The 24,102-nt window shown below is 42.8% G+C and overlaps 1 protein-coding gene across 6 annotated transcripts; it reads right to left on the bottom strand.

Moving 5' to 3' along the window:
• Positions 1-5: 5 nt before the first annotated feature.
• On the bottom strand, positions 6-22,166 carry map7b (microtubule-associated protein 7b). 6 transcript variants are annotated; one of them, XM_034076630.2, is made up of 20 exons: positions 21,479-22,166; positions 14,307-14,486; positions 14,144-14,221; positions 13,388-13,551; positions 12,021-12,138; positions 11,553-11,654; positions 11,012-11,122; positions 10,099-10,194; positions 8,499-8,618; positions 6,832-7,004; positions 5,373-5,512; positions 4,469-4,695; positions 4,225-4,375; positions 3,504-3,675; positions 3,314-3,418; positions 3,168-3,218; positions 3,000-3,033; positions 2,215-2,323; positions 1,591-1,766; positions 6-1,492 (listed from the first exon to the last, which is right to left on the bottom strand). In XM_034076630.2, the coding sequence occupies exons 1-20, from the start codon at positions 21,633-21,635 to the stop codon at positions 1,482-1,484; spliced, it is 2,475 nt and encodes an 824-aa protein (XP_033932521.1). In that variant the 5' UTR covers positions 21,636-22,166; the 3' UTR covers positions 6-1,481. The 6 variants fall into 6 exon arrangements, with proteins under 6 accessions (XP_033932521.1, XP_033932522.1, XP_033932523.1 ...); XM_034076631.2 differs by having other exon boundaries at positions 6,832-6,980; positions 21,479-22,165; XM_034076632.2 differs by lacking the exon at positions 10,099-10,194 and having other exon boundaries at positions 21,479-22,164.
• Between the last annotated feature and the right edge of the window lie 1,936 nt (positions 22,167-24,102).

Below are 24,102 nucleotides of genomic sequence, written 5' to 3'. Positions count from 1 at the left end.
CAATCTCAATTCAAAACGTTTTATTTACTTGCCAGCAATTGTACAGTGATTCACAGATCTCCCACAGCCCCTCTTCGTAGTAAAAGCTTTCCAGTTTTCAAAGCCTTGTGTTCTTAGTCAAATATATCAGCTTTTAAACAATTTATACAACGTCATTTACAAGCTTTGACCACTGGCAGAAACCAGCACTACACAAACAAGACATGAGGAATCTTTCTGGAGTATCCTTCCATTTTTGGTGGTACTGCAATATTATAACTAAGGAAAGTGCAGCGGTTCGAGAACCAAATGCTAAGAGAGTAGAAAGGACATAGCTTTGACATTATAGCCTTTATATGATATTTCATCACAGGCTTTGATATTCATAAATCAAGCAGAAGTCACTGGAGAGTTATGGCATGTGTCCAAAATGTCAAAGCTCACGCTGGGAATGCATATCTTCACTTGAGAGAGACAAGTGACATACTTGCCACAATGCGGTAAGGCAAAGGATCTAAATTAGCAGCATTTCTTCTTATAATTCCTCAAACAATATTACCAACATTAGTTTAATTCATTTTGTATTTGCTTGGCCAAAACAAAAGTCAGCGATGGGATAAATGTAAAGGGTAAACGAAGGAAAGGGGTTTAACGACTAAGCAGATTTGTTCTGCTCCATTTAAACGGTATGGAGGACAAAACAAAGAATCACATTTCATCTGTACAGCAATTAAATAAAACTAAAAAAATCATTATTTTACGAACAGTATTTTCTTTTTGTCGTTATTTAACTTCATGATCCTCCCACGCCCACATTAATAACTTCCTAGTCTTAAACACTGTAGACACAGCAAAAATATATTACATTACATGACACTTTCCTGTAGTCATAATACAACTTCATGCACTGACTTCCTTCCTGTATCTCTTCAGTAACATTTCAATAGAAACGCTGAATCATGAAGTTTCGGGTCAAAGAGATAAAACGCGTTAATGGAACCGTGTCATTCGGAGCCTGTTGTGCGAGTTCCAGTTATAACGCCACAGTGTGTTCTACAACAACAACAAATCTCTTCAAGTATCCGGGCTGAAGACTTTACAGCTGATCTCAGTTTACATTATTATTAATCTCTCATCCATTCACACACATTTAGAGAGTCACGAGGGGGCATTCGATGCTCCTGTGATTTCAGATTCACTTCAGAATCGGGGGGGTTTGGGGCTGTACACAGAACGTAATGACAGAGTGATGGGAGACAGAGAGAGCGTCTGTTCCTCAGAGGGTTTGTTCGGGGGGAGAGTAACTTCTTTCTGGGAAGGCTTTAGGCAGATCTTTGGAAACTCCATCTTTGGGAAGTGGCCGCGTTTCTCTTCTGTCGCGGGAGGGAGAGAAAGTAGTCCTCTGGAAGGGTCTCGCTTTGATAACAGCCCTATGTTACCGCTCTGTGGCCGTCTCACTTCCTGTCTCTCTGGGTGTGGAATCACGTCGGCCTAACAGGGCATCAGGCAACGTCTAAAAACCAAGAGCAACAGAATGAAAACAGGGAATGGTACATTGTTTCAGTGCACAACAATAGACTAACATATTTCATAAAGAGGACGGCTACTGACCCGGTCCCTGCTGGGCTGATATGTCCTCTGCTCCGCTCAGAGGCTTTAGGAGGCCGTTCTTCCTGAAGGCTATGACAGGAACTCTGCCCTCCTCATGCTGCTGCTGCTCTCCCTCAGGAGGAGACAGCCTGGAATGTGAAGGCAGTACGATCACCTCCTCAAACTCCCCGTTCTCCCTGGATGAACAGAGGACAGAGAGGAACAGTTATTGATGTGACGGACAACAGGTGAGACTCAGTTACTCAGAAACTATTGCCTATACCAAACACATGTTTATATCCTCAACTTACATTGGCCTTTTAATTCCCCTTACCATTTAAATATGATTACATTTGAGATATTGGTCACAAAATGTATTCAAAGTCAGAGTTGCAACAAATTTAAAATACATACAATTTCACAATTTAACTATTACTTTTTTATCTCAATAACCATAGTATTCTTAAAAGATGTATTGTTTACATGAACATTACAGTTGTATCCATCTATACAATATTATTATAGCATTATTTTCTTGTACAAAACAGATTGTTGTCACACTCCAGTAAATATGAACTGCGACCTGGGGTTTCCTGAAACATTTGCAGACATACCAATTCAAATGTTTTCAATTCATAACTCTACCTCTGGTCAGTATGGCTCAGTGCTGAGGTTTCAGGGTCTGGTTGACCACCGTTGCTATTGAGTGACGGTGAGGGGGTTACTGCAGATGGACTGGGAGTGGCAGGGGTCTCTGATGGTAAGAGGAAACACACACGGAAGTCAGAATCAGCTACATGGGGGACAGCTTCCCCTCTGCTTCCGGCCTCATCAACAAGACCCACACTGACACTGACTTTTGATCCACCCAAAAACATGATGCATCACATTAATCATGTGAACAATATATTGTTGTTTTCTGCATTTTTTTAATACTGTGAGCCATGTTCATGCTCAACTCTCCGACTGGTTTTTGCACATCCTCCACTTTAAAATATAACACACTGTAGTTTGCCATATATACTCATTGTCCTAAGTGTTTTTGGTTTTTTAGATTTTAAGGTTATTTGTATAGTTAGATTTCAATTTGGTGTAAATACTTGTCTTTAGCATCCTCTTTTAATGCTAAATTGTTTCTTAAAAATACTTATTTTTTGTATCCTTATATATTTCTTTATTTCTTACCTTCTTTGCAACATATTTATTTAGATTGTTTATGTTCGCACCACCAGATATCAAAGCAAATCCCTTCCCTGTTGTACCAAATGGTGACACAGGGAAGTTATATTCCTGCAGAATTCAATATTTATTTTTATAAATTGTAAAATAATGTATGTAAATGGCCAGGGTATTATTATTCTTCACCTACAATGGCTCTATATGCTATAACCTTGCCATATGTCTGATTGTATGAAGACACATTTGGTTACCTGCATTTTCTCCGTTTCTGTTGGGAACAACTTTCTAAAGAAGGGAAACAATACAGAGAAAGAATGAACACTCAGAAACAACATAGAATCTTCATATTATATATATATATAAATATATATATATATAATATATATATATATCTCTCTCTCTCTCTCTTTCAGGTTTACCTTGTCTGATGGGTCTGAACGTCTTGTTCTCTTCATGATCTCATCCAGACGCTGGGTGAAGACAAAAGAAGAGTCTTTACATGCACTGCACATGAGGAATAACATTCATTCTTAAATGTGTGTATATGTGTGTGAAAGTGCATCACCTTTTTCCTTTCTAAGCGTTCAGCCTCTTCTTTCTGGAAGTGTTTCTCTCTCTCCTTCCTCAGCCGCTCTGCCTCCTCCCTCTGTCGCGACTCTTCCTCCTCTTTCTAACACACAGGACACACATCAAGCGTTTACACTTCCTGTGCGAGGGCAAGCTAAGTTGCGCCTCTAGTGAACACTCCCTCTCACCTGTTTCTGGAGTTTCTCCGCCTCCTCTTTCTCTTTCTGAAGTCTCTCCTCCTCGCCCTTTCTCTCCTCCTCCTCCTTTTGTTTCCTCGTCTCCTCTCCCTGACGCTGAGCCTCCTCCTCTCTCTTCACTCGCTCCTCTGCCTTACGGCGAGCCATCTCTTCCTGCGCTATCCTGTACAAAAAAAGGAAAGGAATCAGTGGAGGATGCAGAGGCACACACCTTGTTAGAGCCAGTATTTTGTTTCCATAAGAAAGGCCACCTAATCGTGACTTCTATCGTCAACCAGAGTATAAAAGACTACAATTCCCATGGCGCCTTCTCTAAGGTGACAGAGATGGGCAACCTGTTAGAAAGACGCCGTCGAGGAACAGTTTTTAACCGTTCAATTACCCTTTAAGTTATCAAGTTATACAAGCCTTAACAAAGAAAGAAAGAATACCTAAGTTGTTTGTTATTTTATTTGAGTTTTGCCTGTTCGTTTTGACTTTTGTAAAGGCCTCTTTTCTTTGTTGCATGTGTAAAAGTTTGTTATTTTATTTGGAGCAAACCCATTGCATAATATCATCCAAACCATCGGAGGCCAAGCAACTCATCAACTGTAAGTAACACAAATGTAAAGGAAAGACAAACACGTCAGAAAGGTCGGTTTAAGGCGTCTAGTGGCTTGATAGAAAAATAAGGAAGGAAGCCACGACACCACTCTTGGTCACAACAGTTTACCTCTGCTGCTCCTCCTGCTGCTTGCGCTCCTCCTCCTCTCTCTCCCTCTGCTCTCGGGCCAGTCTGCGATTCTCAGCCAGGATACGACTCGCCTCCTCTGGATCTGTCGTGCCTGCTGAGGTCTTGTGGGCTGGAGGGCTGCTTGCACTCTCTAAAAGAAAAGGCATCATAATTCAGATTTTGGCCATTCTCTCTTATTCTCTCACTAATAAAAAGACACTCCATGACGCTGTGTGTAACTGACCTGGTGTCTGCTCGCTGCCGCTCCTGTTCTGACCCAGCGGCTGGGGGCGAGGCTGAGGAGGACTGAGGACCTGCTCTTCCTCCTCCTCCTCCTCCTCTCCTGGGGCTCTGGTGGGTTGGGGACTCGCGTGTGGAACCCTGAAAGGACGAAGATTTCCAGGGTCTTCTGCCCCCGGAGACTTAAGCTGCTTTGGGGTGGGTGGGCGCCCTGGGGACTTTTGTGGAGGCCTGTGTGCAGGAAGCAGCAGTTGACAAAAAGTACTGACTAACACTACATACTGATATACACCTGAACATCAGCAGGAGAGAGGACTCTTTAAAGTAGAGACACTACATACTGATATACACCTGAACATCAGCAGGAGAGGACTCTTTAAAGTAGAGACACTACATACTGATATACACCTGAATATCAGAAGGAGAGGACTCTTTAAAGTAGAGACACTACATACTGATATACACCTGAACATCAGCAGGAGAGGACTCTTTAAAGTAGAGACACTACATACTGATATACACCTGAATATCAGAAGGAGAGGACTCTTTAAAGTAGATACACTACATACTGATATACACCTGAATATCAGAAGGAGAGAACTCTTTAAAGTAGATACACTACATACTGATATACACCTGAACATCAGCAGGAGAGAGGACTCTTTAAAGTAGACACTATAAACTGATATACACCTGAACATCAGCAGGAGAGAGGACTCTTTAAAGTAGAGAACACATGTATTTATACTAGTAATGAATCACACCATTTTAACCTTTAAGCTATACTTTTGCGCACAACTTTCAAAGTTGTTACACCATCCCTAGCCCACCCAACTCCCAATAATCCATTACTCACAAATCTGCTTCTATGGCTCTATTGATCAGGGATCATGGGTGAGTTCTCCTACCTGCCAGGAGGGGGCGCTGTAACTTTTCTGTTCCTTTTGCCTGGAGAAGAGGAGCGCTTGTTGGGGGGCAAAGTCAGAATGGGAGCCAATGGGAGAGACAGGTTGCTCCATGACTTCCTGACATTGTCCCGGTCCTTACGCTATTGGTGCAGGAGATATAGGGAAATAATTATATGAACAAATATTATTACTTTTTCAAGTGAGAAGCATGGCACAGAAAATAGTTCTTCAGAAAAATGTCCTTAGAAACACAAAGTAATATGGTGGTGTCTTACTGACGGCAGCAAAAGATGATCAGTAACAGGATTAGACTCAAACAGCCTTCCACTGGCCATGTGTAACCTCTGGCATCAAGCCATGACACCCATGAATAAAACAATGTGACTATTGACACAACTAAAAATCACCTTCTCTCAATAAGCAGATAATGTGCCCTGTGAGTTGAAACGTTTGAAGAGGAGGCACAACAAAAGACGAACAATAACAATGACTTACAGTTTATCGTGTCTAGACATTGTGTCCCAAACACAAAGTGACTGGTGTATCATTGTTATGCTGTATAATTAATGTGCACATGTATGGTTGATGCATGTGTCTCTGGGTCTGTGTGGCATATCAAGTACAGAGGACGTCCTCCTTCTAAGACCTTAATGGTATCAGCTGTGACACAGCAGTAGACAGATGGACTGTGTGAACAGTGACACGTGTGTGTGTGTGTGTGTGCGTGCGTGCAGAGTCACACAGATGCTCAGACAGACTGTGTCCGACTGATCTGGGGCATCATAGGTATAACAACGTATGAAAGATGTAGAGGAGCAAAATGCAGTGAATTATTTATGAGCATGAGAATAGTAAGACACCAAACCTTAACAGAACTAGAACGGCACTATGAGATCAGACCTCCGCCAAAGCAGATGGTGCGTTCATGTGCTCGTCGGCTGGTTCCATTTCATGAAATAGAAGTGTTTTTCTTGATTTTGGTGTGGTTAAGCTTTAACACTCTGACATCTGTTTATAAGTTGTTGTTCCAACTTAAGGATGGCGTTGAAGTACATGTCTCCAGTGCCACATGAATGCAGCACAAATGCACATGATGTTAATGTTAAACCTAATGTTAAATGAATGAAATTGTCATGAATAGCACATCATTTCTTGACTTATGGCCAATACTATGTATTGTAAGGTCACAGTAACCTTGACCTGCTACCACTAATCAAATCAGTTCCTTATGGAGTACAAGTGAATGTTTTCAAGAAATACCTGTTCCAGAAAATAGGACATGAATAGACAACCTGAATACATCATCGTGGCATTGGGATCAATGCTGCTAAACAGAGGAGGAATTGAGGCTTTTCTTCCCATTACATAAGCATACAAGCACCAGAATTTGTCACAGTTGATATACAATTTTGCAAATGTCTTGGCTCAAACGCAGGTGCAGGTTGAGGACAGGACCCACCTGTGTGCTGCCGGCGGTCCTCCTGCGAGCAGTGGTGGGGGCAGAGGACCCCGTCCCCCGGCTGAGGCTCCTCTCCTGGCTGCGGCAGTGAGGCAGCGGCTGGGCCTGCAGGGCTTTGAAGGACATGGAGCCCATGGGGTGGCAGGACACTGAGCGAGGACAAACAGGTATTGCTACGGTGATGCACGAGGTGGGAGTTTGGAGTGTTTAAAAGGAGGGTATGGAGCAGGGCAAGGCGGGGGGGGGCGGGGAGCGAGAGTTTGATTAACAGGAGCAAGGAGCGAGAGATTGGGGAGGAGAGGAAGGAATGAGAAGGATGTACGATGATTATTAAGGAAAAGCAGTGAGGTTGGGGTAGAAGAAGAGGATTGAGAGAAATATAAGTATGGTGAAAAAAGAGAAGAGAAAGAAGCCGTTAGTGCTACTGACTGGAAGCAAAACTACTAATGTAATGCAACCATCACTTGGGAACTGAATCTCAAATAGTTTAATATTATAATTTAATGAACGATTAAGTTGGCCCGATTGGATAGTAAAGAGATTTGATTCAAACCACAATTTCACATTCACTTTGTGCTATTTTAAATTATTAAAATGAGTGGTTTGTCAAACCAATCGGAAAATATAAATAGTCCCAGTGTTGGAAGCATTTTCACTTGGAAAGCCATTCAGTCATAATGAACTATTTATTATTGATGCATTAGACCCCACACAGAGGAAGGGAGCATGCAGAATAATACACACATCACAAGAGGTGCACCTCCACTAACTGTAGACAATGTTGAATGTTGTAAAAGTGTGTGTGCAAGCGTTAAAAGTGTGATTTTTCCAAAAACACACAAGGAAAAACAGCAATGCACAACAATACAATATCAGAAGAAGAAAAAACAATCATTCATTCATGGCAATTTAAAAAAGGTAACTGAGAGAACCCGCCCCAAATGAAGGATAATTGTGCGTCATTTTGCGTGACCGTTCCTTCTTGTGTCATAATTCCTTTTCATCAGGTGTTATTTGACCATAATAGCAAGCTAGACGTTAGCGTTTCCAGTCGCTCATGAGGATATTCACAACAGTCACTATATTTAGAATATGCCACTATCAACACATTGTGTTTTTTCATCACAATCCGCGATAAAATACAATATCTTTCCATCCCCGATCAAAACATCTACTTAAATGTACAGGCATAGTATAGCACATGGCTTTACAAAAACAAGTATTGCAAACACACACAGTCCAAAGCAATCGTATTGTGTGTGTGTGTGTGTGTGTGTGTGTGTGTGTGTGTGTGTGTGTGTGTGTGTGTGTGTGTGTGTGTGTGTGTGTGTGTGTGTGTGTGTGTGTGTGTGTGTGTGTGTGTGTGTGTGTGTGTGTGTGTGTGTGTGTGTGTGTGTGTGTGTGTGTGTGTGTGTGTGTGTGTGTGTGTGGATGACGTGTGTGTTTACGTGTGTTTGAGCGTTGAGTGCCTGATACAGCCCGGTGAGGGAGGTTTCAGACAGTGTAATTCTTTGAGTCTGGCCAAATCTGATTAACATCCCTAACTGTTCTGGTCAAGAGGGCAAAACATCAACAGCCTTAATACTTTGTGCATCGTGAGCAGTGATCCCCTGTTGAATGGTTCACTCACTACTGCCTGTAAGAGCCGGGGGGGGGGGGGGGGTTACCTGTTTGATCTCCAGACAGACTCATGGCACTGCGGCTCCGAGCCAGGTAGGAGTGTGTGGGCTGCTGCAGGCGGTTGACCACGTTGCTCTCCCATGGCGTCAGGGGAAGATGGCGCATTCCTGAGTGTACACACACACACACACTTATAACATTGAAGGTTTTCTAACAACTCAAACTATTTACCGCCCACTGATTAGCCGGAGCAGTCAGTCAAAGCAGATTATAAATAATGCGTTATTACTGTATTTGCTACTCATTCCTTCCCTCGCGCCACACTGCAGTGTAGGCGAGAGCTTAAGAGAAGTCGCAACAATGCACAGGCTGTTACACCTGCATGCGCCACTTTGTTCATGTGAAGGGAAGCAAACAACATGTGGAGAGCAAACCGAGAGCAAACACAGGGAGGAGAGCATTCAGGTAAACAGTGCAGATCAGGAAAAACACAGAAATCCATAATTCATTTAGCAAATAGTTAAAGAAGTGCCGAAAGCTTTAATGCAAGTAAATTTCAATATGTAGCCATGCAGTCTTTAGTACCAGAGCAGGTACATCATTTGTAGCTTATTAAGCATAAGTCATACATCTTCATTTTAACTGATTTGCCACTTAAAAAAGACAAAAGGACAGATTATCAGGCAAAACATGCAGCACTGCTCGCTCTGATAGTGGATAAGGTTGCAGGTGAGGGTCAAAGATACAACTGGGCTGGAAACTGTGCAAAGGAACCTAAGTCTCTAATCGAAACCACTTTGTATTCAAACAGTGGTTTCAGAGTCGGGTTACACTCAGTTAAAAAAACGTGTGCAGTTAGTTTTGGTATGTGATTACATTACCGTACTTTTCGGACTATAAACCGCGACTTCTTTCCCCATTTTTTTTGTACAGCTAACGGCCACTAGGGAACCTCCTAAATCTATGGATTTTACAGGTAAAATTAACCACCTTTAACGCTATGGGCTCTAGGACCGGTCCGCGCCCGCCACCTTTAAGCGGCGGGCTCCAGCAGGAAAAGCTGGAGGCCGGAAAAGAGTGAGACAGGTAGCGCGCCAAAGTAAAAGTGGAACCGAGAGACCGAACGAGAGCAAGACAGACGGACAATGTAGCTGCTGCGGCTTATATGCAGGTGCGCTTTATAGTCGGAAAAGTACGGTATATGTATATAATTATGTGCACGTCTGATTGTTGAAATGTGGGTGTTGATTTTTCAGCTGGGATAAAATCGGCGTACATGTACAGTGTTGCCACAAAAACAAAAAGATTATCCGACAGAGGATTAGAGAAAGGGGTCACGCCAGAGGGGGAGATAAAAAATGTTGATCATTCTGATGAAACAGTGGAAGCATATGCACATAAGGTATATAGTAAATGCGTTTTGATCCTCTTATTTCATATATTACAGTAGTGTAGGACTTCCAAAAGCTTCAATGATGCAATTTAAAGAAAAAAAGCAATATTTTCCATTTTCTTCTGTGAGAGTAAGCAAACAACAACAACTTTCTGTTTGTTCCTCAACAGTTTCCAGCCCATAATCTTTTTGGTTGCAACAGTGTTACACTTATAATATAGGGGACCAAGCTGTTAAAGGTTCCCAAAAGACACCTGTGTTTTTGTGCTGATTGGTCGTTCCCTGGTGAAGGTGGGATTTGGACTGAGCTTTACTAATGACAGGAGACGAAGCTGTCCTCATCTGTAAGCCTGTCAGCAAACATATCAACATCAAAGAATACATGATGTAATGGTTACACAACAACTTAACAGTTTATGTATATATATATATATACACTCAAAGAACTGTTGACATTCTGAGAACTTTCTGTCTGACAGTTAGATGAGGAGATACCTCTCCCATAGCTGCCCTTTAAATATAAGGATACAGCTACTGTAGCAGCGTGTTAGCTTAGCATAAAGACTATAAAATAGAAAGTGTAAAAAAGCTAGCCTGGTTCTTCACTAAGGTATATAATAAGAGGTATATTATAAGCTTAACCGTCTTTGAAATGACTGATTACAACATAGTATCTTGTTTGTTTCATCCTTAAAGAAGCCTAAGTGTAAAAAAAGTAGCGGTTTTATGGGGTTTTATTTGCCAGTTCTTTTGTCTGGATGCAGTGACTTCCTAAAGTCTCTGCTGCCTGGCAACCTTATGACAACAACTTTTTTGTGCAGATAAACCAACAAGATATAACGTATTAATTAATCTTTAAAGATTGCATTTCTTGTGTTTGCACAGAGCTAACTGTCTTTAGCAGTTTCCTAATTTCCAGTCTTTACGTCTAGTCATGCTAAGCTATCTGTAGCTTCATATTTACTGTACAGATTTTTTCATCTAGTAGTGTATATTGCAAAATGCTGAACCAACTTTAATGTATTATTGTGTTAATTGTCTATATAATATCTCCCTAATCATCAGCAACAAAAATGTGCACTTAGACGGTCACAAGAGTTACATCACAGATGACACAAGACACAGCCAAAGTTAGTGGATAATGTATTGAATAATATTGAATAATACCTCGGTCTGGTGAGTGTAGGAGTGTGGCAGAGGAGTAGGAGAGGCGCTTGGTTATAACAGGGTCTGTGTGTTTGGATAAATTCATTGTGGACACTGACCGCCTGTCAGCATCTAGAAGAGGAAACATGATAAAAAGAAAATTACTGATGACTGAAGAGTTGGTCTTGAAGAAAGAGAGCGGGGGAAGAGAGCAGGAGCTGGAGCCAGCAATCCCACTTTGTCTCTACTCTAGTCTATTCTGGTTGAATAACGTTACGTGTGAAAAGACTACCAAAGTGTTCTAAATAGGAGAAAATGAATTAGTGCTAAATGGATCTCATGTCATCTATAAATGGAGCTAAAATGGTTTGAATTAATGATCCCGTGTCTTGGGACTAGGTTCAAGTGACAAACTGGATTGCTACATGCAAATAAAAACACCAAACACTAATCATGCCGTTTACATTGGCCTACATTGACACTAATGCCAGTGCTATAACGTCGCTGTAAGGTTACAGTGCTAGAGCCAGAGGTCTATCACTGACAGTATTTTAATATTCACATTGAGAGGTCACTCCGTATCTGCGGGAGAGACTGAAAGCACTCTGCATGTGCTCCAGTCCGGCAAGGTCGAGTGGATAGAGGAAAGCCGACTCGACAAAACCTGGACCAGGAGGGGAAGGGACAATGGCGGAGAGACAAAGAGCGGAGAGAAGAGATGGAGGGAGATACGAGAGAGAAAGTGAGCCAGAGAGAGGTTGAGTTTGAGATTAAGGGGGAGAAAGAGAGGAAGAGAGAGAGAGAGAGGGAGGGGCAGAGCAGGGTGTGAGTCAGCAGTAACAACAGAGGGCAGGGGATCTGCAAAGTTCAAACACAAAAATGGCAGAACAATACTGACACGCAGAGGCAGGCAGACATATTTACACAAGAGACACTGGCGGACATCAGGGAGATGAGATTTCAAAAAAAGCACATTCATGGCGTGAGTTTCTGCAGGAAGTGTGTGTAGGTGTGTGATGTTTTCAAGTACCGGTTGGCGTGGTGGGATTGTTTGTGTGCATCGGCCCTCCCCAAGACCACCGGTTGGGCTTCTGTCTGGCTCTCTGGCTCCTCTCCAACGTCCGAAGCATCACCGCCTCGTGACGAGTCTGCAGCCACGGCAACAATAATACATTATCAGTATGTTTAAGAAAGGTTAATGCCTTGATATACAAATACTGCTGCAAGATAAGATAAATAAATGATTTGCTCTGATTGGACACATGCGGTGTGTTATGGTTTGTCGAAGAATCTGAAATGTTTTTGTGCACACCAGTTGTACAAGTACTTGGATAGAATCTAAACTGTAATTATGCAACAGGCTAAACATGAAAGCAGAACCAGTCTTAAACTGGTTCTGAGAATTTGTGCTACTCAGGAAGTGACAACATTTTATAGGCAGTTTACCTTCCTAAAGCATTCCCAGAATTAATGGTTCAAACTAGTTTGGGGTGGGGGCACTGCATGATGAAATAAAACTTTAAAAAAATGAAATGCAAAGGTATATATCAAAACTTAATTTCCCAATGTAGAAATACTTAAATGTTTTGAATATTGTCAAAAACAACGTTTTAAAAGTCCATTATGTCAATTTCTTGACTTAATTTAATGGCAGACAGTAGAGAGAGGTAGACATTGTGATAACACGGTGCAGTGCTAAGCCACAGGGACTTAACCTCAGCACCAGCAGTGCTGCATCAGAATAGGTGTCTCACTGTTCATTAAATGAATAAACTAATTAGAGCCTGCACTCAATGTCAAGAGACTCACTAACCATCAAAACAAAAGAACTGCAACTCTTTTAATAAGACGTTTTACGTGAGATATTGATTGTAATATTGAAACCTCTGACTTAGCACAACTTTATAAAAAAAAATTGAAATTTTAAATTGAAATTTTAAATATCATTAGACTCTACAGTTTCAAGATTATAACTTTCTTCTTAAACTTTGGCGCCATATTTTGAGGGTACTTTTTGACATGAAAAAATGCAGCAGTGAGACAGGTTTGTATGGCGAGGGCCTGAGCTCATCAACTTTAGCCATGCAGTTTCCACATGCTCTTCTTGCTTTACCTACAGCCACACATTTTATTTATATTATATAGACAAAACTTCCTGTCAGCAATCTATGGGTGGCATTGCAACAAACTACACCCACGTTTCCCTACAGTTTATGAAAGATATGGTGAGTACTAATAAATCGACATGAATTAGGGAACATTAGGGTGAGTTTGCAGTTCAAACTCCAACTCACTAAAAAGGGAAGGGGCATAGAGTGTGTATATGGTTCGCTAAAAACTGATATATTAGCCTGTGAAGGATGACGTTGAGTGTTGTGTTGCACTTGTGTGTCGGACCTTGTCTTCCTCCAGTTTCTGCCGCCGTTTCTCCTCCACGGCAGCCCGTCTCTTGTCCTCCTTCACCCTCTGCTCCTCCAGCCTCCTCTTCCTCTCCTCTACCTGCTTCTCATAGTGCTGCCGGGCTCGTTCCTCACGCGCCTGCCACTGGGTCTCCTTGATAGCTGAGGCATAGTGCACACACACATACACACAGTTAATATACTATGGTTTGCACGCTACATAAAACAAACTAAATTAAACATGTGTAAAAACACACACGATGCATGCACACGCAGGCTTATAGCAGCAGTGAGATGGGTCAGCTGTGGATCATGTGACTAGGCTTTAGCTTTAAACACAAAGCAAATCCCTCTGCCCCTCAGCTGGGGCCGGAGGTATGACCGCTGTACAACAATACAAACACACTAAGTAAGAAATAAAAAATACATACACAAGCACTGACTTCCCAAAACTAAAAATCTGTTGCGGTATGCTGCTCACACACTCGTACAACACCTTCTTTTTTTAACACAGGCCTCTCTAAACCCTGTCCCATGGCCTGACCCATTATGTAACATTGGTGCCATGGCAACGGGGGGTGCCTGGCTTCAGCCTAGACTTTATGTAACGGCCAGAGAAACAGGCAATTCACCACAGCTACCAGACGAGTTCAGTAGAGATATGTTGCAGGAAAAACAAAAAAAGAAAGAGAGAGATGCATTTACAGCCACAGCACACTAATGCAGTCCACACACACAGTTATAGAATACACACCGTTCTGTTTCTCACACTCATCCCGGCGCTCACGGGCTAACCTCTGTCTTTCGTCGATCTTGTTGAAGAGCAACGAGTCTGCAACAAAAGCACGTTTTAAACATTACATTTAACTACTGTACATCATTCGTGTAATACGTCTCATTCTGCCAGTGCTATTTACCTGGTCTGTTGGCAGCATTGTTACTGGGGCTGTTGCTGGTGGTGGTGTGAGTCTGTGTAGGGGTGGTGTTGGGGGTGAGGGTCAGGGTGGGACTGTAGGTGCGCCCCGAGCCCGAGGAGCTGGGGCGGGTGGCGGACGTAGACGTTCTGCCATCCTCCGATATATACTGGGAGTCAGACGCTGGAAAGAAAGATAGAAGTGTCAACATGTGGAGAGAAATAGACACTAAGGAGAAACAATAGACCGATAGAACAAAGAAAACTGTAGATATGTGTAACTTTAGATTTTTTTTACAATTGAGCATCTATTCAGCAGGAGCTCCATAGTGCAACCTTGCTAAGTAAAATAAAGAATAGGTAGAGTGTGTGCAAAAACCAAGAGTCTTGAACGCATCATAAATCCACTTCCAGTAGAAACCCTGAGGGGCTACAGTTTCCCCACTTGGTAACTATACACCCACAAAGTGTAGCCAGCCTCTGTCCTAACACAGTGCCACGTAAGGCAATACAACAGAACCACACCATCAAAGTCAATACTGTTCTCCAGTCAAGTATTTAACAACATGGTAGGAATACCTAAAAACACGCCTAATAGTTTATACCTGTAGTAAACTTTAATGCATCATTATTTAATATGAATATGGTATTTATTTAATACTATTCACCTCTGAAAACTCATGTCTTAGTTTTTGCTTGCCACTGAATTTTATAAATATGGTTATATTTGGTTATTACAGTAAGGGCAAATTTGTTTGATAAAAGCCGGCCTTGTTGCCACATTGACGCCAAAAGGATACTTATACTGAAGAATACAGAGTTTGGTCATTTACATGTTATCAACTTTACAAATAACATGCAATATCACATTAAGGTACACATTTTAAAAAGGTTGTCATATGTTATAAGAGGTTACGATACAGGTTTGTGTGAATTAGACCGGTGAGATTCCAGTAGTAACGCCTTCTAATGGGTCATTGATCATGCACATGGTGGTGGTGTAAGGTCTGAACTTAGGATAGCTATGTGAAAACAAGCAACAAGGAGAAAAACAGTAGAGCTCTAGTTTTATATATATTTACAGTTTCTGCTGTATAGCCTGACAGGAAACTAATTGAGTTAAAACAACGTATACTGCGCTCTCCGTGTTCTCAAACGTCCCCTGTGTGTTGCAGTGTTTCCTCTCAGCTCCGAGCTGGGCCATTGATTCATGGTACTATCAGGCTCGGGGTGACTCAGCACTTTCAGGTCAGCCTCCTGAACACAGACACCGAGCCTAACATCGGGGCCTCGGGCACAAACAGATGAGCCTGTCCCAAATGTTCCCAAATGACACACGCACACCACTTTGTGATAACAACGTTGGCTTAATTAGTCAATGATCAAGAGGCAAACAGTATTACGGTGGCAACTGATTAACTGGAATCATTATGCACTGTGTGTATGCATAGGTGCCGAGGCAGAGCAAAATAACTGTTCAAACACCTCCTTTGTGTTCAAGCGTGGGGAAGAGATTCTTCACAGAGGCTAATCTGTCCCAGAAAGTTTGAAAAAAGCAAGTTAAATCAGGATCCAGACTAAAACAAGCTCCTACTCACAGACCCTACCTAAGACCACCCACCCACCCACACACACACACACACACACACACACACACACACACACACACACACACACACACACACACACACACACACACACACACACACACACACACACACACACACACACACACACACACACACACACACACACACACACACACACACACACACACACACACACACACACACACACACACACACACACACACACACACACACACACACACACACACACACACACACACACACACACACACACACACACACACACACACACACACACACACACACACACACACACACACACACACACACACACACACACACACACACACACACACACACACACACACACACTCTGACATTTCCCTCTCCCGCTCGTATCCTCGTGGTTTCTTTATCGCCTCACTTTAGTGACATGTTAGCTCAGTGGGGTAATGCCGGTGGTGAAAAGGAACAAAGTACAAGTTACATAGTCGCTGCTACGCCAAGATGAACAAGTGCACTTCAACTGCTTACCTCTTTTGTTTTGCCTTATTCAGTACCCTTGATAGGATCAGAATAGTCCATGTAGTATATTTGCTACAAAGAGTGGCAACTAGGATGCTAAAGGGCAGAAAGGCAAACCGGACTGAGAACCACATCCCTGAGCCACTGGTCAAGTTATACTATCTTTTACAATGCCAAAAACCTCTTTTTTTCTTTAGCAATAGATAACAGCTTTGGATACACCATACATTTGTAGTATTCTTCAGAGAAAGATCTAACAGATTTACCCAAGATACACTTACTAAAAGCACAATCATTTAACTTATTTCTTCATGTTATGGTTTGTAATGTAGCGGATTATGTTATAAATCTAGTGTGCAAACGGCGTCTCCACCCTAACTCATTGGGACATTTTGTGGTACTTCACAATAGACATGCAGGACAAAGGCGTGAGGTCATCGGTATTACATTTCGCAGGCTATGGGACATCAACAGAGGTGTGTACACAAGTATCAGCAGGTGTACCCTGCCTCTGGTAATCCTGCAGTGGATCTGGCTTTATAAAAGCTTTTGTTGTGACAGGAAGGGCTGGGCCAGGTTACAATAATGTCTGCTCAATGTCTTCCTTCCCCTAAGGTTATTTTCCTCCAGAAAAAAAGATAAACTCACCCAGAGGTGAGAATAATGTGGTCAGACAAATACAACACTGGGAATTTGTGAATGGCTTTTAGGCAAATAGGTCATGTGACTATACAATTGCATCACATGGACACATTCTGGTTTACTGTAAGGCGCTGTATTTCATTGTTGGAAGTTAACGTCTAGTGGCTGATGGAGTGGACCTTCTGACAAGCTGAGTGGGGAACTTCACAATAAGCCGGCGGTGACAGGCTAAGAGCAGAACCACTTTCCTATGTGACTGGAGCTCTTCACTGAAAAGAGCTGGGAGCACTCTGAAGCACGCAAACAGGAAACAATAACCTTCTGACAGGAAGAAAGAAGCAAACAAGAGAGGCTGACATAATGGAAGATAATTAGCAATTAATAACACATCAAACTATTATTGGAATAGTAACATGAATCTTGTATTGCTATGACTCATGATTGATCAATATAATCTTATTCCGACAGAAAAAAGGATGTATAATATATATTTGTGGATTCTCAACAGCAGGAAGGAGTTACATGATACATATAAAATATACAAATGACTAACAAAGAGGATTAACAATGAAAACAGATGGCCATTACCGTCTCGTAATCATCTTTAATCTACCTCTGTTAGTATTTTTTGTTTTATTATTGTTATTTATATGAATCTTTAAACGTATTAGTATAATTTGTATTGTGTGTTTATATACCTACAGCCAGTCCATGTTTCCTGTACTGTAGCGAGTAAGACAGTATAAACTAGAAAGCAACTCAACTAGTTTCATCCTGCATATCAAGAGGTTGCAGACGAGGCCGTGTGCACATCAGGGCCGCGTAAGGTTTGGTATCATTTGACCCTAAGGAGTCAGTGTTATGAATACAAAAAAGATGCTTAAAGCAAGAGAGCGAAAAGAACAGCTTGACATTATTTGTACAGGCAAAATGGTTTATTTACGACCATTTGACTGCTGCCGTGCAAAGTGGGTCACACTGGACTTATTAAAAACGTTTAGTTCATTATTTTCTAATACACATGCATGCATGTTTAACTGTGTAATGTGGTGGACTTGTTTCTAGTGCAGGGCTGTTTCCTCTCACTGCATCACATCCATCTGTCAACACACCAAAGACCAACTTTTTATGTAGCATCGTGCTCGCTCCCAGTACATCTACAAAAACCCCACCCACCTTTGGCTTGTTCAAATGTTATCGAAACACTAAGTGTAAAAAAAAAATGGAGGTACTGCACGTTGTTCTAATGCCATAAGGAGAGTTTGGAGTGTAGTCATGTCCTTTGTAATATTTTGGGATTTGTTTTAACACACTATATTTCAAAAGAGCCAATACATTTTCAAGTAATTTCAAAACCACTTCAGGCCCTTGAAGACTGTTCATCTCACTTGAAGTGGATGTAGAAATTCAACTCAAATCAGTTTTTCAACCTCAACGAAATGTGTTTTTTTTTAAATCCAATATGTCGCAGTGCAGAGGCAAAATGAAACTAACCTGTTACCAACAGCCTGCAATGTACTTGTTTTCTTTCCCTACCCTACACCTTGTTGAACCGGTGCCAATTTATCAGTTAAATATGCAACAGTCCTGGAATCAAATCTCAAGTCTTTACCTGGAGTCTGGAGCATGATTTCAGGGGTGTCACTGCCAGGACGGGACCTGTTGAACCCCTTGCTAGCGTCCCACTCCGACTAGTCAGACTGGAGGGCCAGAATCAACGTTTCTACTTCCTGCTAACATCCTACACGGCGGCAGATAAGCTAAGATCCAAAGTCCATGACGTAGGAGGGAGACGAAGGGAAAAGCAAAACATGAAGAAATTCTGAAAAACCGCACCCCTTACTTCAGAGTAAAGGGGAAAGCAGGACAAGAGAGCGAGAGAGAGGGGTCAGCTTCGGTCGGTATCAATGTTTTTGAGAGCCGACCGACTATGGGACAGGTTGTGATGACTGTCCAACCCCCATCCTTTTATCCGTGTGTGTGTGTGTGTGTGTGTGTGTGTGTGTGTGTGTGTGTGTGTGTGTGTGTGTGTGTGTGTGTGTGTGTGTGTGTGTGTGTGTGTGTGTGTGTGTGTGTGTGTGTGTGTGTGTGTGTGTGTGTGTGTGTGTGTGTGTGTGTGTGTGTGTGTGTGTGTGTGTGTGTGTGTGTGTGTGTGTGTGTGTGTGTGTGTGTGTGTGTGTGTGTGTGTGTGTGTGTGTGTGTGTGTGTGTGTGTGTGTGTGTGTGTGTGTGTGTGTGTGTGTGTGTGTGTGTATAACAGAGAGTGAGACACGGGGAGAATGTGACTGTTTAATCTGCCCCTCCCTCCCTTATTGCTGGAGCGTGTTCCCCACCCCCAACCTATCCTCAATCAGATTAAATGGTCAGAGTTAGCGATTAATGCTGTGCCGTCCGGGCCAGTGGGTAGCAGGCGAGCATGCTGTGTGGCTCCTGCAGCCTGAGAGGATTAGCCCACTGCTAATGCTAAGCTAAACAGTAAGCTCCAGCCAGCAGAGAGGCAAAGGGGGCAGGGGGCGGGAGTCCTCCTCTCTAGCCCCAGGACAGGCAGTAAGGCCGGGATAACAGCTGCGCTCAGAGGAGGGTACTGCTGCATTTGGGAGCCTGTACAGGTTTCAGCTCAGGTAATGTATGTCTGTCGTCAACATATAACTCTTTAACGTTTTTGACAAAAGTACAAGGGCAATAAATAATAAAAACAGCTGTTGTCTATTTTTGAAATGTTGCCATCTCTATCACAAATGCCCTTAAATAAATAGTCATACTACCAATCATAGAAACTTTGTTTAGCAACGTGTCATCGATATATGTATAGAAATGATATGCAAATTGATATTAGAAGACAAATTCCCAAAATAAAGATTGCTAAAGAAAAGCTTTCCTTAACCAATGTCAAAAACAGCATCTCATCTCTGTCACAGTTGATTCAAACAACTATTTACATAATGTATCTACCCTGAAGACCAAGACATGCTTTTAAACTTAAAGTGAATGGGGAATTAATACAGTCTACATTTAAATGTATCCTGAATAGTGCTAAGCTATTGCATATATATGTACCATCAACATGAAGGTTGGGTTCTAAGGGGAGTGGGCTCACTAGTTTTAAAATAAAGGTTACTATGGAGCAAGTGAGCAGTTACATGATAGGTTGTGATCATACTCGCTGCAAGAGCTCACAATTGTCTCTTCATCCTCTCTCTCTTGGTCTATTCCATTATGTATAGGTAAAGTGAGTCGTACATGTTCGCCCCATGAGGAAACTGCAAACCTTTAGTATGAGAATGTCTTACACTAAGAGGAAATGCAGTTAATTAAAAAATAACTTGTTTCCTTGTTCTTTTTACATCATATAGTTCTACTTTTTTACAGGATGTCATGTTAGACATGTAAGACTGTATAACTGAAGTTGGGGGAATACAAGTGGAAATTATAAAAACTACATATTAAGTCACGTTAATATGTGATCCCCCTCCTGTCTCCCTACGTCAATAAACAACCAAACCTCGCTAAAAAATTGTGTTATACAAATTCCTCTTTCACATGTATGATTGGTGATAATTCAAACAGTTGCTCGTTTCCTTGCAGCTAATTCAGAAGGACCCTATAATGCTTAATTTACTATATATGTATCCGTGTTAGTTGACCAACATTCACAAACCTGACTGAGGTTTTGTCTTTGAAAACTACAAAACCCAGAAACAGTTCACTAACAACTCTGCAGGCCTAATCCCACGTTTGACGGACAATGAACTGTCCAATGGGCATACATTGCAGCTCTTGTCAACATTACATAAAAAGGTATGCAGTAAACTAAAGAATAATTCATAATTAAAAAAAGCTAAACAACAGACAGTTTAACATTTGCAAATGTAAAGATTCTTTACTTTGGACACACACAGTGAGTCCTGTTGACTGATGCAGTATTACAACCACAGACACATGTGAAGTGGACTGCACCTTCACTCTCATCTGCTGCCCTTGGGTTGAGCCCATCTTGCCTTGTCAGCTTGTTGCCACACACAGCTTTCTCACCAGCCACCTGTTTCCAGATGGCCACACACACACACACACACACACACACACACACACACACACACACACACACACACACACACACACACACACACACACACACACACACACACACACACACACACACACACACACACACACACACACACACACACACACACACACACACACACACACACACACACACACACACACACACACACACACACACACACACACACACACACACACACACACACACACTCAGGGCTTCTTTAAGACCTCCCGTGAGCTTAGTCACACTTCTTTCTGCGCCGCTAGCCTCTCTGTCCCAGATTGAAGATCAAACAGCATGAAGTACCAGAGCATGCAATGCCGCTGTGCTCTCCCTCCATCCTCTCCCTCCATACCTCTTTTCTTCCTCTTGCGAGCATCTCTCCGTCTCAGCCCTTCCTCTTCCTCAGTGATGGTGAAGAGTGCCGGGATGGCCGAGCGGCTGCCTCCCTTCCTCAGCTTCCACTTGCCCCGCGAGCCCCCACCTCCACCTTGTCTTTTACTCTCTGGCATGGCCTGCCCTGTTGCTATCCCTCGGTCCCCTGGCTAACTCGCCCAGCCCCTGCCCATCCCACCCTGCAGTGGTGGGTGGGGACGGCGGGGGGGCAGGTAAGTGGTGGACGCCAGAGGGTGGTGGGGTCACCCTTGAAAGCCCTCTCCTCAGCGAAGACAGCTATGAGGTAATGCTTGAAGCCAATTCCTCTCGCTGCATATTGCTGCTCTGTCTCTTAGACAGCAGGAAGAAGAGAGCAACGAGGAAGAGAAGAGAAGATGTAGGAAATGAAAGTGTAGAGAAAAAGGAGACAGTAAGAAAAGAAACAAGTACAGAGAGATGAAGTGTGCAAGAGACACACAGAGCTGCCCACTGTGCCCTGCTGACGATGGCAGTGCCAGGCGGAGCCACGGAGTGAGACACAGAGTGTGACAGTCTGGAGTCTGGAGGATGAGCTCTCGTAGTCTGGTTTAGAAAATAAGATTTAATCCAAAAAACTGGCCGGGGGAAGAAAGCTGGAAAGATTGCACTCCTCAAGAGATGCTGCTGTCACCACTCTTACTGCAGCCCCCCCTCTCCTCTCCCCTCCTCGCCTCCCTCTCGCTGGGCCTGTTCTGTAAACTTGCCAGAAGGATCACATCACACAGGCAGTACAGTAAACTCACACACACTGCCCCACACATACACTAGTAGGAGGGAAGCAGGGCCCTTCAAATATTTAGTGAAAATGCAGCAGTGCAAGGTGAGCCGGTACCGGTAAAAGGGTTTCCCTGACAACAACAGGACTACACACACACACACACACACACACACACACACACACACACACACACACACACACACACACACACACACACACACACACACACACACACACACACACACACACACACACACACACACACACACACACACACACACACACACACACCACACACACACACACACACACACACACACACACACACACACACACACACACACACACACACACACACACACACACACACACACACACACACACACACACACACACACACACACACACACACACACACACACACACACACACACACACACACACACACACACACACACACACACACACACACACACACACACACACACACACACACACACACACACACACACACACACACACACACACACACACACACACTGCTGGATCTGCCTGTGTGGAAGGGGTGTGTCCCAAGAGCACATGGTACATGTCTCCGCCCCGTTCTCCACTTAAAGAGACATCAGCACTCTGGCATACCGGTACCGGGGAAGTGCAGCAAATATGGAACATCTCTTTACTCATATCCTGCGGGCTCTTTACAGGACACAAAACTTCAGTGTTCAGATCCATAGTTATTCCTGAGCAGTATGAACAGATAATAAGATGTGCTTCACTATCATTTCATACACTGACACACTGCAAACACACCGAATATGAGAAAGGGTGAGGAATAAATGAGATAAGATGTGATGAGCATTGCATGCAAGGCGACATGCAAAATAAAAGGGCAATGAAGTTATTGAAGGCTACATTTTTGGAAGATTGTCCAATGACAGTGCAGCAGCCTGCATGATAGATATCACATATACTATAGCAAATGCAGAGATGAACAACCAGCATGTCAGCTTTAAATGGTTAAAAGGTGCATGCAAGTTATAAAAGTTGTAATAGCCTAGTATTAGGGGTTTTGTGAAAATGTGGAAGATTTTTTGCTTCGAATCAATATTAAAAAAACATCTTCATCCCGTTTCAAGCTGGTATTTCTGAAGAGTTAAAGATACAGATTAGGTTATACTATTATTATTAGTAATCAGGGCCGACCCTCCCTACAGGCCAATCACGCAGGCTGCAAGGGGCCCGCCCAGAGGGCCTCAGCTGCTGTGTGCAGTTCTCCGCTCAGTTCTCCCTGCACCCCCTGTGAGAGGTGACAAGGGGAGCATGTCTGTAACCCGACACCGTTGCAATGAATCGACATCTGACCAATCACGGCTTTGATACGGCCACTAGTGCAGGTGAAGAGATGTCGGTGAAAAGACAGTTTCAGTCCGGCGCAAGCAAGAGGGAAAAAAAACAAAACATGAAGAAAATAGAGCATCACTCGAAGGTGGGTTATTGTATGAGTCAAATGTACAACTTGCGAATGTTGTATAAGTCAAATTGCCAGTTGCCCTATTAAAACATCAGCTGCAATTCACGACATGAAGAAGGCAGTTTCTGCATAGCATATGCTAATGGAGATGCAGTTATTTCCAGCATTCTTTATTTACCATTCATTCAAGTATGTTATGCCTTTTATCTGCTAATGTACAGGAGGAAGAGTGATAAACTGTCTGTCTAGTTGGCTTACATAACAGTTAAAGTTTACAGCCTAAAAAACATGGAGCATTTTTTCCCCTTTTATTGATTTTTATGTCAATTTGCACATTTCATGGTGATGCTCAGCCTCTCCCCTTAACTCCTAACAG

Source organism: Pseudochaenichthys georgianus, chromosome 24 (assembly GCF_902827115.2).
Source record: "Pseudochaenichthys georgianus chromosome 24, fPseGeo1.2, whole genome shotgun sequence".
Taxonomy (NCBI): domain Eukaryota; kingdom Metazoa; phylum Chordata; class Actinopteri; order Perciformes; family Channichthyidae; genus Pseudochaenichthys; species Pseudochaenichthys georgianus.
The sequence above is the reverse complement of the archived record's forward strand: the minus strand, read 5'-3'. Positions and strand labels throughout refer to the sequence as shown.

Coding starts and splice junctions, on each gene's coding strand:
- map7b (XM_034076630.2), bottom strand. CDS start 21,635: ATGCCAGAGAGTAAAAGACAAGGTGGAGGTGGGGGCTCGCGGGGCAAG. Junction 4,696..5,372: donor ACAGCGCCCCCTCCTGGCAG/GTAGGAGAACTC, acceptor TCCTGCACACAG/GCCTCCACAAAAGTCCCCAG. Junction 1,767..2,214: donor CTGAGCCATACTGACCAGAG/GTAGAGTTATGA, acceptor CTGTTCATCCAG/GGAGAACGGGGAGTTTGAGG.